Consider the following 12,692-nt stretch of genomic DNA (forward strand, 5'->3'; position numbering starts at 1 on the left):
TATTACCATAACTTTTCCGAAATAGCTTAGGAGAGACAAAGGTCTGCAGTTACATGTTTTGGAAGGGTTATACTTTTTTAATAAGTTGAACATACATTGGCGTTTTTCCAGGGAGAGGAAAATACAGATGTTAATTTAAGTTTGTTAACAAAAACCTAGTAAGTGGTAATGTTAGTCTGAACCAGGTGCCTTAACTGACGGAGTCTTGAGTAATGACAGTTCAATGAGAAACTTTGTTAATTCATAGATTTTTTTCAGAAAGTTCTCTGAAAATTCACACAACTAAATGTTTCATAATAGTGTGTTATTGGGACTAATTTAGACTTTTTTCTAAGCAAAATGTTAGCACTGAACAACTTTAAAACATGTAGTATTGTTGAAGTGTTTCTTATCATTTACTTTTTTCTCCATAATCTAAGATGTGGTCTAGTTATATCTTCATTAGCACTCATTGTCACACCTCGAGTGTATAACAATTATTTAATACCTATGTTACTATATATAGTAACGCAATCTAGGGTATTTCAGGGCCATTATGGCAAAATCAAGGTCATTATGCAATTTCGGCTGCCTTGCTACCCGGCATTATTTTTCCATAATGGGCGAGTGAATAAGCGCACGTGCAAAATGACGTAATCAACTCTCAGTGACTTTCAAGATGGCTGCTGACGTTGGATGAACTGTAGTGTACTGTAGTCACTTGCACACAAAATTTTAAGTTTCAATGACATAGTCAATCGCAATTAACAAAGCTTAACATTGAAGATTTATAAACTCAGAAAATGATACAATCACTCTTCCTAAAACATTGCATGACCCTCAGAACTTCCAAAAATGATTTCAGTTTGACGGTAGAAAAAAAGATCGAATCGATTGCAAATACAAATGAAGAGCCAGACATCACTCTCGGAAACTGTTCTTGAAGGCACAAAAGATCATTAAAACTGGCACTAAATATTATTGTCACAAAAAATATATAGAGTATTTATCAATATAGACATGAATAAAACAACATTGTCTCATATTTATTTTGTTATGTTTTCAAAGGTAATCGGAGAGTTAAACTGAATGACACATATTTGTTTACATTACATTTTACTGTCCGTTTATTCCAAGATTAGCGGCGATGTCTAAATGCAGTATTTCGGACTCAGGCCATTATGCACATCTTCGGGCCATTATTGCATAATGGCGAGCAGCAACCAAATATTTACCTCTAAATGAAGCCTTTAAACATTTGATGTTATTATATTGTACGCCACAACGTATAAGATGTATATTCATTAGTATAAAACGTATTTTATTATAGTAATTTTACATAGCATTACATTTAACATTGTTGCATGTCAATATAATCGATTTCCATGGCAACATCGTCTCCATGCCATGATGGTAGCCAGTCAGCCCTATGGTCCCAGAAGTCCTTAGGTTCGGTTGGTGAATTGTTATTCCATGGTTTCGGTGAATTATATCTCCAGTTATCAGGGAAGAACCCGTTTGTTCCAGCAATAGCAACATTTAGAATCAGGTAAAACTACAATGCAAGACAAATGCTCATATATGACAAAGTATTAGGAAAATTACCAGATCTATCTTATATTGAAATTATTTGGTAATTCAAGTTCAATGTACGACAGTCTTCAGTTGCCAACTAGAAATCGTGACGTAAGATATCAATATAAACTGACATGGTTGGACGTTAACTAAATGAATAATTCATTTTGTTGTATGCAATTAAGAAAAAAGTAAATTATCTAAATAAGTGAGAAAAAGTAATGAAATTATAATAAAGAGGGGAATACCAGTGTAGGAAAGAGTTTACAGAACTTAGTTATTTAACTTGACAAGTATGAATGCAATCCATTGTAAAATAAAAACAAGTATGACCAACGTTTAAGTTTTCGGACGGATACGGCATTGGCAACAGTAACGACAACATAACCTGTAGCAAAAGCTCGAACATTGTTTTTAATCGAGCTAAAGATACTAAATGTGTGTCAGGCAAAGAAAGTTTATTTCATAATAATTTAGTAAATTCACCGGTTGATCAAATGGTGCTGCCTTTGTACCACTTCCCCAGATATTATTACCACCGAATCCACCTTTCTGCCAGAAACTTTGTGTTATTGGAACATCCATCATAGTGCGACCGTCAACCGATATACTAGAAAGAGAAAAAACATGAGTTGTTCCTATGACAGTGCGCTCGACTATACCCAGTACTTCATTATAAGTAAAAGAAAATTACCCGGTTAAAAGTAATTAGAGTTATTGAACATGTGCCCATCATGCTAGATAATAGCAGAGAACAAATGTGTGAAGTTTCAACCCGTAGTTTTGGAGAACCCACACTTGCGCGCAAAAACTTAACCAAAGTAAGACGTCGACGATACCGACGTAGGTGTGAGTGATAGCTTTCCCTGTTCCTCGAGTAGTCTATCTGATGATGGCGAAACGAATGAATAGGAACCTGTTTTCTTCAGCTAAGGATCAACTGATTCAGCTGTATAAGACACATAGCTGTCTGGTAATAGGCAAACTGACGACTATAACAACCAAATTCCATTCCCTATACCTTACCCAATTTTTGAGGTAAAATATACCATACAAACAAAACATACATTAAAATATCAAAAGAACTTCAAAGAGTATTTTCTATCGTTAAACATTAAAATAATAAAAAAAATCTAAGTGCCTTTTTATCTTTTTGTATTATAAATAATGTCTTTTTTGCGCATTGGTTTGATTATGACATTGGTAAATTAATTTTAAACTACCTGATATAGTATGCCAAACATATAGTTGCCCCCTACTTACCAAGTTGCTATTTATTACATAATTTTACTAACCCTAAGGTTATACTCGGTCAATTCCATTTCTTGATCATTAAAATTCTGGATAATGCGCCAATTTCAGTTTGACGATATCAAATATGAGTCTACATCACTAGTAATAAAGCAAGAAGGCCATGATGGCTCTTATTTGATCAACTAAGTTGAAAAGTATTGTTTGTTTTAAATGTATACAATGTATATCCATTCCTAAAAACTTCGAAAAAGTAGATTGAAGAAAGTACTGTGACTAAAACCATAACATAGGTTTATCTTTACTTCGCATTTATGACCTACTTTTAAATTAAAGAATATAGCCTATATTCTAATCTAAGCAACTTGTCTTGGAGACAAACCTTCTGATAAATTTTGATGAAGATCAAATAACAATTATGATCTTTCATCAGAATGTAAACAAGTTGTTTTCTTCATTGAATTTGGTAACCTAGTTTTTGACCAAAGATGTCCAATTTTCAAACATTTATATAAAAAGTTAGCAAAGTTTGACGAATATAAAAGCAAAATGATATGACCTAAAGGCTGTTAAGAAGGTTTTTCTTACCTGCATAGAGTGAACTAAAACCATATCAACTGAACCCATTCGAAATAAACATTAGATATATATTAGACAAGTTCATGCGGATTATGTCGGATGTAGACTATCTGAGTATAAATCAAGTAGTTTATACTTACTGAATGTGATTAACATCCCAATCCAGTTTGTAAGTATGCATTGAGTGGCTCCAGTCACCGTGTCTATATGGAAACAAAATAAAGCAAAGATCAAAATTGTTAAAAAGTATTAAATTTAGTAAGACTACAAAACTGTTACTGCATGTTTCCTTAAATTTTATCATTAGACATTGGTTTAAAAATGATAAGATTTATATCATAGTCGTAATGTTTTTATTCGCCAAATGATCGTTATTATTAATCTTAAAGATAATAACTTCTGGTGCTAAAAAGTAAATAAATATTTAACTTACACATCCCCGTGTGTAAGGTAAAACTTGTTTTGCCCTGCGTCAGGTCCCCAGTGCATAGTAGCTCCTACCTCACCAACGCCATGGTTGACATTGTTTCCATCAATAGCCTGTGTGTTCCCTGTGGTAAGTTGAAACATAATTAATATCGGGTAAAACCCACATAAATTGGACACATTTCACCTTTTTCAGTGACCTAGATGATGTAGTAGCCAACGATTTCTGCAGAAGTAGCAATAGCAATAGCAAAATATCATAAATATATATAAAACAGGTTCTTGTTTATTTCTGCATAACAACCATGGTTAGCAAAAATATGCGTATGTACTAATGTAGTTTAAAACAGAAAGGCAAGTGTAGATTGATTAATATTAATATAAGTAAAAGGAATATTATTGATCATATTTACCCTGTGATCACTACATGAAAAAACAACATATCTATGTTAGATGTTTAGAGCAAGGCAAGTCTACAATATATATGTGCAGTCTTACCAGATTGGTATCATGGGTACAGAATTCAATTTGTGGTGATAATGCCACTTGTTCAAATTAGGTTTATTTACAACATATGCTCTGTTGCCAGACTATATATGTATACTGCCTCATATTATATTTCTTCTTCGAAGCTTCAGAAATTAACGAAGAAAAAGTAAAACATCAATGGAACAAAATGCATACAAGTTCTGTAAAGCATGGGTTATCTTAATAAACATGTCACGTACCTCTGCTCTCCATGATGTCGATCTCCCCTGATCTTGGCCAGCCACCATAATGACTATCTCTTGGCAACATCCAAATAGCTACAATACACTGGTCAATTAGTAAATATTCTATGTGCTGACATTTTGAACAATGAACTATCATATCTATGACCATGTGTATACGGTACAAATTTGAACAAAATAATTGAAATGTCACTACTGAGTATGGTCCTGGACAAGTGTACATTTACCTAATCATAATATTGTTCCGTTTTGAATAAAATGGTTATAGAAATAAAGCTAAACGTGATCGCAATAAGCTACTGTATAATATAATCTGCTTTAAAACATTTGGGGAATCTTATACAAGGTGAGCGAAAAACAAATCTAATATCTTATTATACATTTATGTCAATGTATATTATAAGAAATAAAAGTTATAGACGGCTTATACGGTAGGATGTTGCCTAAATGAGACAGATGTATTTTTCTAAATAATTATATTTGAATCGACAAATATGCCATAAAAATAACGAAACGTAATAATAATTTTATGCACACACGTAGTTAACCGTCTACGATGAAGAAATGCATTGTTGTCTGTACCTGTTTCGGTTCTTCGAAGTATATACGGCTTCGTATACAAAGTGTTTAAGCCAAACAAAATTCGAGAAAATTATTTGCATTTATCATAAAATGTGTAAAATAAGTGCTAAAAGTGTGTGAGAGTGTAATATAATTGCTAAAAGATGGTGTGAGTCTTCACTTAAGCATTGTATTAGAATGGGCTTTCATAAAGGCACTCTCACTTGTCATTTTGTAAGTTTACACAGATATTAAAATTTTGTGTTTATTGAAAAGTAAGACTGTTTTAAGATGAATATTTCTTTGACTTCTGATTAACTAGTATGTTTTGCACTGGTGGTGGTGTTTTTAGTTTTTACTCCGTATCACGACAGTAAGCGAAGTTACCAGAGCACAGTTCATCCACCGCACCATACCTGGACATACTATCAAGCTATTTATCAGTACTAGCTGCCTTCCTTTTTGCAAGAAATGATAACTTCTGTACATGCTAGAGCATAGGTACAGTACGAATGACCGTAGACAGGATTACATGGTCAATCACAACGAAAGTGACATGCACTGTTCAGGAATCGAACCCGGATCACCCGATTCCGTCCAAGGCTCTACCTATTGAGCTAACCGGACGGTGTTTTGCTCTGCATCATAAAAACACATTTATATTACATGTATGTGTAAAATACTTGAACACGTAGGTACCGATGACATTTTACATGATAGATATATTGTTGTCGAGTAGAACTTATCTCATTACATGGTACAGTTCTATAACCTTATACCAACATGTTTCCTTCTCGTGACAATTTAGTACAGACTTGATTGTAAGGTAGCGCGACGTCACGAGGTCAACATCGAGTGGCAGACTATTGTCTCATATTTAACTGATAAGAACTAAACTCAGTTATAAAGGTCAGTCCTTGTAAGGACGTGTATTTCTCGTTCCAGATTATAAATGGAACAATATTAATGACAGTGAAATGTTTAGCAATGCACGGCAATATATTGATAATTTGTTTCATATAATAAGTATTAGTTTTGTGTACTTGTTAACCAAATGAATACCATATTTACACACTGTCAGTTTTATTTAGGTGCAACATCTGTCTTTAACCCTTTAAACAGAACATAATGAAACTTCAATTACCTGGCCAAATCCAATCTCCTCTTGGTACTCTAGCTCTGACCTCGACAGAACCAAATCTGATGGCACTTTTTGACTTGATTTTTCCGGACATGACTGGTGGCAACGTTCCGTATTTTCCCTCTCTCAGACAGCCATATCTGTCGGCGTTGGTACAATATCCGTACATAGCTGAAATCAAATTACAGCTGTTATCAATAATAAAAGAATGCCGAACATAAAGGATTGCACATAAAACCCGTTTGTTACTTCGGCTTCAAAGATTGCTGCCATTTTGATTAACTTTCATTTTGACAGAAATTTCTTGCATATCAGACAGGACTATACCTGTTGTTTACACCGGTTCTAGAAGAAACTGATTTACTCCGGATCCCCCATGTAGGTTGCGTACTTTAAATTACATCTTTCCCGCGCGGCGCATTTTACGAATGAATTGCGTTCTTAGAATGGCGTCGTTTTGCCGTTATGAATAAAGTTGTAAATGCAAGCGCAACTATAAGAAAGTGCTTAATGAATATAATAGTTATCGTAATTTCTTTTCGAATTATAATTGATATGTATTATGAAAGAAGAAGAATCAAACACCGGCTGTGGTAACAGATCGGAAGTAACTGTTAAGCGGAAACTCGGCAGAGCCTCGTTACCGCCGTAAACAGTTACCCTCGATCTAGATATCCCGGTCTATACCGACAGCCGGTGTTAGATCCTTATAGTCTGTGATTTTTTTTATATTTTCTGTCTTTTTACCTGAGCAAGTTTTCTTCAAATGAAGCAAACATATATTAGACTATATTAACAGGACTGCATTTCATAGAAAGTCTTAAGTATACCCTAATTCTAAGAACACAAAATCAACTTTAAGACTAACTAAAAACCATTTCAATTAACATTTTTATCTTCAGTCAAATAATGTATACTTTAAATAAATGTATTCTTCTCCTGAGAAAAGTTAAGAAATGCAATGACAGACGCTTTTATTTGCAATGTATAAATGCCTGTCGCCATTGCTATTCAGATATTAAAAGAGTAATAACATTGGAGTCATAATTTTGGACATTTTCTTTGAAACACAAAATGAGCCGTGCCATGACAAAAACCAACATAATGGGTTTGCGACCAGCATATGGATCCAGACCAGCCTGCGCGTCCGCGCATTTTGATCAGTATCCATGCTGTTCGCTACCGGCTTCTCTACTTGTAATAGGGTTTGTAAGCGAACAGCATGGATCCTGATCAGACTGCGCGAATGCGCAGGCTGATCTGGATCCATGCTGGTCGCAAACGCACTATGTTGGTTTTGTCATGGCACGGCTCAGACTTAATAAGACGCGGTCACAAATATTCATAACATACATCTGTGCATAGTAAAAGTCACATTTAAAGTGATGTACGGCTATTTGGACTTTTAAGGTGGCTATTCATAATGGTATAATTTAAAAACACTTATTACTGAGTAAATGATATTTATAAAGACTTTTGCATGTTATATGGCCCTACATAAACGGTTATATTGCAAACGACCGTCCTTATACCGCCATATAACCTGTCAGAAATATTTATTAAGAATTTATAATACAACAAGCATCGATCATTTGTTTAGGGAAAAAGTGAGATTTCTTTATAAATCGCCAGCAACCGTGTATAAATAACTTTATAATACTGCACGATTGTAACGTCGCTTTTCATTGGATAATCGTGACGTATTTATAGTTTTATATACACGGCTGACATTGTCGATTTATAAAGAAATCTTACTTTTTTCTCTAATAAATGATGTATGCTGTATTATGAATTCGTAATAAAGATTGATGAAAGGTTATATGGCCGTATATAAACGGTTGTTTGCAATATAACCCTCGCCTAGCGGCTCGGGTTATATTTACAAATAGCCGTTTATATAGGGCCAAATAACCTATCAACAATCTTCATAACTAATAAAATAAACGTCACGATTATCCAACGAAAAATGACGTTACAATCTGTCGTATAACCTGCCATATACCTTTCAAATCCATGACGTCACTTGTAAGGGAAGTGAACCTAGGATCGTCTATTGTCAGAGTCTGAAATATTAATAATTTAAGTTACAAAACATTTATGATAATCGGATAGTAGAAATGAGCTTTTTCTAGGTCTGTTTATAGATAGTATTGCCAACATATACGTATTCCCTTTGTACTGACATTCGTGTCATTTCCCTGCCTAATATATAGGTATAGAAGAAAATTGTGTTATCCTTTTTATCAGATGCAAATATGTAGAACTCCTTTAGGCATGTGCACTTTTCACAAAGTGTTCAAGAAGACAAGATATGATAGACCTCGTGCTCTGTAAAGCAATATTTATGATAAAATACTGTATATCATGTTTTTGTAAGATATTAGTGTTTACACAAACGATGGTTTGATGAATATTGAGCTTGATAATATTTTGAAAAAGCTAAAAATGATGATGAAAAAGACAATGCGGATGAACAGCTGACAAGGCCTTGTATTACATGTTATAAAAGATCACTTACGGGTTTAATAAAAAGATGTCCGTTTCTTGTAAAGATATTTTTGGCGTCGGGAACGTAGGCCTGTACTTCCCAATTCTGAAAATATATGTGTTACAAGTTTCAAACAGAAGCTTCTAGATGAACTGAATGACTCAATGATATAAATAGGTGATACTATTTTTCTTGTCTTTATTGTAATGAATGAAGAAAATAATTAAGAAAAATACCCAACAATAAAAATAAACAAAAGCATGTATAAATGGTTAACAACAGTGATTTTATAGCCTGCCTCAGTTTAGTTTTGCCCTTCCTTGACAATAATGCCTATTCGAACAAAATGGCAAAATGTTCCTTGTATATGAAGTAAAGAATGAAACATTAAATTATGGTTAATAATGATGTCCTTACATATCCACCGTACATTGACACTTCATAATTCCAACCGTTTGGATTAAATGCTCCATTAAAATCATCTCGGAAAACTGACGAACATCTTTTGACCATTTTAGGTGGAGCAAGGGCAACGCTTCTTTCTTCTACAAAAAGGGGCAGTTTTCATTAGATAGACAAATATTCACATAAATTAAGTGGTTATAAAAAAAAGAAATTAAACCTATTTTTATATAATTTTTTATGTTTACATTTAAAACCGGGAGATATTCCACATTCTAAGAAAATTGACCTTTTCACAATCTTCTAGCTATGTTCATTCTACTTTTATTTTCACAAAATGTAATACACTACTGTACAAAATGAGTATATAATTTTGAAATAAATCAAGAAATGTTTTATCCCAAAATACTAGTACATGTACACAATTGTGCGGGTATACATTTATCGGCAGAAACATAAAACATATTATTCTAAAAGATGTGTAATAACAAATGATGTATATCTAACCTGGGTGAATTTTGCCTTTGGATACTACAGTTTTTCCCTCAATTTCAGCAGTAATTGTATACTTTATCTTTTCTTTTCCGTTGTAAGCCGTTTTGTGATTTCTATGGTACCAACGGCCATCAGCTGAAAAATCATTTGAGCCGCGTCATGACAAAACTAACATAATGGGTTGGCGACCAGCATGGATCCAGACCAGCCTACGCATCCGCGCAGTCTGATCAGGATCCATGCTGTTCGCTTACAAACTCTATAACAAGTAGAGAAACCGATAGCAAACAGCATGGATCCTGATCAGACTGCGCGGTCTGGATCCATGCTGGTCACAAACCCATTATGTTGGTTTTGTCGTGACGCGGCTCATTCAATGAGTCATGTTTCGACAATTTGTAGAATATTAGAAAGTGCATGCATGATTAAAATTAGAAAGTGACTTCAGTTTTTATCTTGTTCTTAATTTAAAACAAAGTTAGTCTCCAAAATGATTGAAATAATTGATTCGAGTACAAGAAAAGGAAGTCAGTAAATGCATTAAAGTTGTCTTTCACTGATAAATCTTTAGGCGGTGGAGTAATACAATCTGACTTAAGATCAGATCTACTTATTTCTTACATAAATTAATGGATAGCGTTATCTAGAGCTGATTTTAATAAGATTGTGGAGTTACATAACTGACTTTAAGACAATAAGGAAGTCAACAATATGTTGAGGAATGTTAAACGTGACATACTAGCAGAAATGACTGTTCTTTCTCCTGCTGACCACATGAGTTCCTCTCTCAATAAATGAGCGACAATAGGTCGTTTTTTTCTAGGGTTTTTCCCCCAATGTCGGATTTAAATTAGAGCTACATGTATTTTGGTTGATTTTATTATTTAGATCGGTTTTTGGTATATTTTGTTACCTTGACATAAAGCTTTGAAGTTCACTTATTGATTTTTGAAAGAATCAAAAGTTTAATACCGATATATATGGTATGTATATGTAGCAAGATTCGTAAATGTAAATTGCATTCAATTTGCCAACATGAGGAATAGTTCGTACACAATTCGTTAAGTGATAAGAGGTCATCAGTCCTCAACATTGTTGAGAATGATTGCTGGCGGTATCGATGTTTTTGCGTATCAAATTGAAATTAATGAATCTCAAGTAAAACCTTAAATAATTAGATACAGTCTACAATATTGTTATTCGCTGCTCAGCTTCAAAATATGACTTTATCAAACGAAACATTATATATAACATCAGGGTGTACAAATCGGTAAAAGGAAAAGTCGGAAAATATCATTTACGTTACATTTGATACTAAGAACTGCTGTTCATTCCGTTTATAATTCTTTAAATCTGAATAGTATACAATTTAACGTTTCGAAAAATAGTAACAGTTAGCAATAAAGAGCTACAAATTCTTATGATATGACTGCTGAAATTTTGCTGCACCTTTAACTTCGGAACACCTCCCCGAATTTTCCTAATTAGAGCTTATCCGGAGACTGACGAAAATGACAGGTATGTTGCAATTTTTCACAGATGCAGTTTGACCGATCAGAAATTCTTACTTTACTGTAATTTGAACATATAACCTATTGTTCAACATTTGCAAAAAGACTTCAAGCAAACTTAATATTATATCCCCACATGCTTACAAACATTATGTGTATGTACAACTGTATCAGAGAAAATTACATTTTGACCAACCGTCATGAACCCTAGTTTTACAACATTTATTTATAATGTATTGGATATTCAAATAAGATTACCTCCTTGGTGAAATGGTCCTTGGTGTTTATTTCCTTTAAAGCTATATTTTACATCGTACACTTTCATTCCAGGGGAACCTATAAAAGGAAACAAGCACTGTATTTGTAAAGCATTATATACTGAAACACGGACAAAAATATTTTCGCGCACACATGAAAGAATGGAATGGAATTGCTATAAATACTAATATCGCCATTATTTATTCCCAAAATTACTACATCAATAATACCAAATGACAAAATTAAATACGAAGTATAATGTATTTTAAAAATAATTTTGACCACGAACCATGAAGAATTTCTTTTGTCACGACATTTTAAAGTGTATAAAGCTATATAATCATATATATGATGCAAAATTATTGTTTGAATTAAAAAAAAAATAAACTTCCAAAAAATGATTGTATGAAATAAATATGATAATTTATTGCCCTAAAAGCGAAAGATGCGTGCACAAAATCATTACTAAACGGATAAAACCCTACTTAAAATAGCTAAATAATATTTTGTTCCGGAACATTTTATTCTGTATTCAAGTTTATTAAATAACCGAGACATTCCATGTTACATATTTTTCGGAAATCAACCATATAATAATGGAACTTTTGCTAGATTTTATTAAAATATTTCATAAGATATAGATTTATACCCTTAAATGCACAATTTTATACCTAAAATATATTGTTTCTTATTAACGTTCGCATATTGAAATATGTATGAAATGATGGATCTATATTATTATTGAAAATTAAAGAATAAAGTCACAAATGAAACGGATTTTCACACATTTTTATCAATTGTTAATTGTTTTATATAAATATTATAATGTATTGACCTTCAACGGATAACTCCACATCTCCAGATGCAAGGTGTGTTAGTCTTGGCTTAGGGATGTCTGCGGTAAACGCAAACGCCACCAGGGAAAATAAAACCACGACAATCATTGCGGACAACAAAGGCTCTAACTTGCTCCGAGTTCAACCTTAACAATATTTTATTCTTTAATATGTCGTTAGTTTATGAACTGCCACGGACACGTTATCACTTGACTTAAGAATTATATAAATTCAAGATAATGAATAGCTCGTTTGTTCACATCAATTTCAACATATTTATTAACGGTGAATATATAGAACGTTTGCTACAAATATAATTGTTTAATACCCACAGTTGTGGTAGTAGGACGGTGTCATGGAGCTCTATAAATCATAATAATCGTGTGATATGAAATGCTTCCAATGTAATTAACAGGCAAATAACATGTATATTAGAATAAATTTTTATATAACATCAGC

The 12,692-nt window shown here is 33.1% G+C and overlaps 1 protein-coding gene across 1 annotated transcript; it reads right to left on the reverse strand.

The window, feature by feature from the left end:
- Positions 1-1,271: 1,271 nt before the first annotated feature.
- On the reverse strand, positions 1,272-12,415 carry LOC132722962 (beta-1,3-glucan-binding protein-like). The gene is made up of 12 exons (XM_060707584.1): positions 12,233-12,415; positions 11,398-11,475; positions 9,641-9,763; positions 9,149-9,276; positions 8,762-8,836; positions 8,246-8,306; positions 6,247-6,414; positions 4,539-4,616; positions 3,818-3,935; positions 3,525-3,587; positions 2,041-2,164; positions 1,272-1,534 (listed from the first exon to the last, which is right to left on the reverse strand). The coding sequence occupies exons 1-12, from the start codon at positions 12,339-12,341 to the stop codon at positions 1,331-1,333; spliced, it is 1,329 nt and encodes a 442-aa protein (XP_060563567.1). The 5' UTR covers positions 12,342-12,415; the 3' UTR covers positions 1,272-1,330.
- Between the last annotated feature and the right edge of the window lie 277 nt (positions 12,416-12,692).

This window comes from Ruditapes philippinarum, unplaced genomic scaffold (assembly GCF_026571515.1).
Source record: "Ruditapes philippinarum isolate M1 unplaced genomic scaffold, ASM2657151v2 ctg3188_1_1_1_1, whole genome shotgun sequence".
NCBI lineage: Eukaryota > Metazoa > Mollusca > Bivalvia > Venerida > Veneridae > Ruditapes > Ruditapes philippinarum.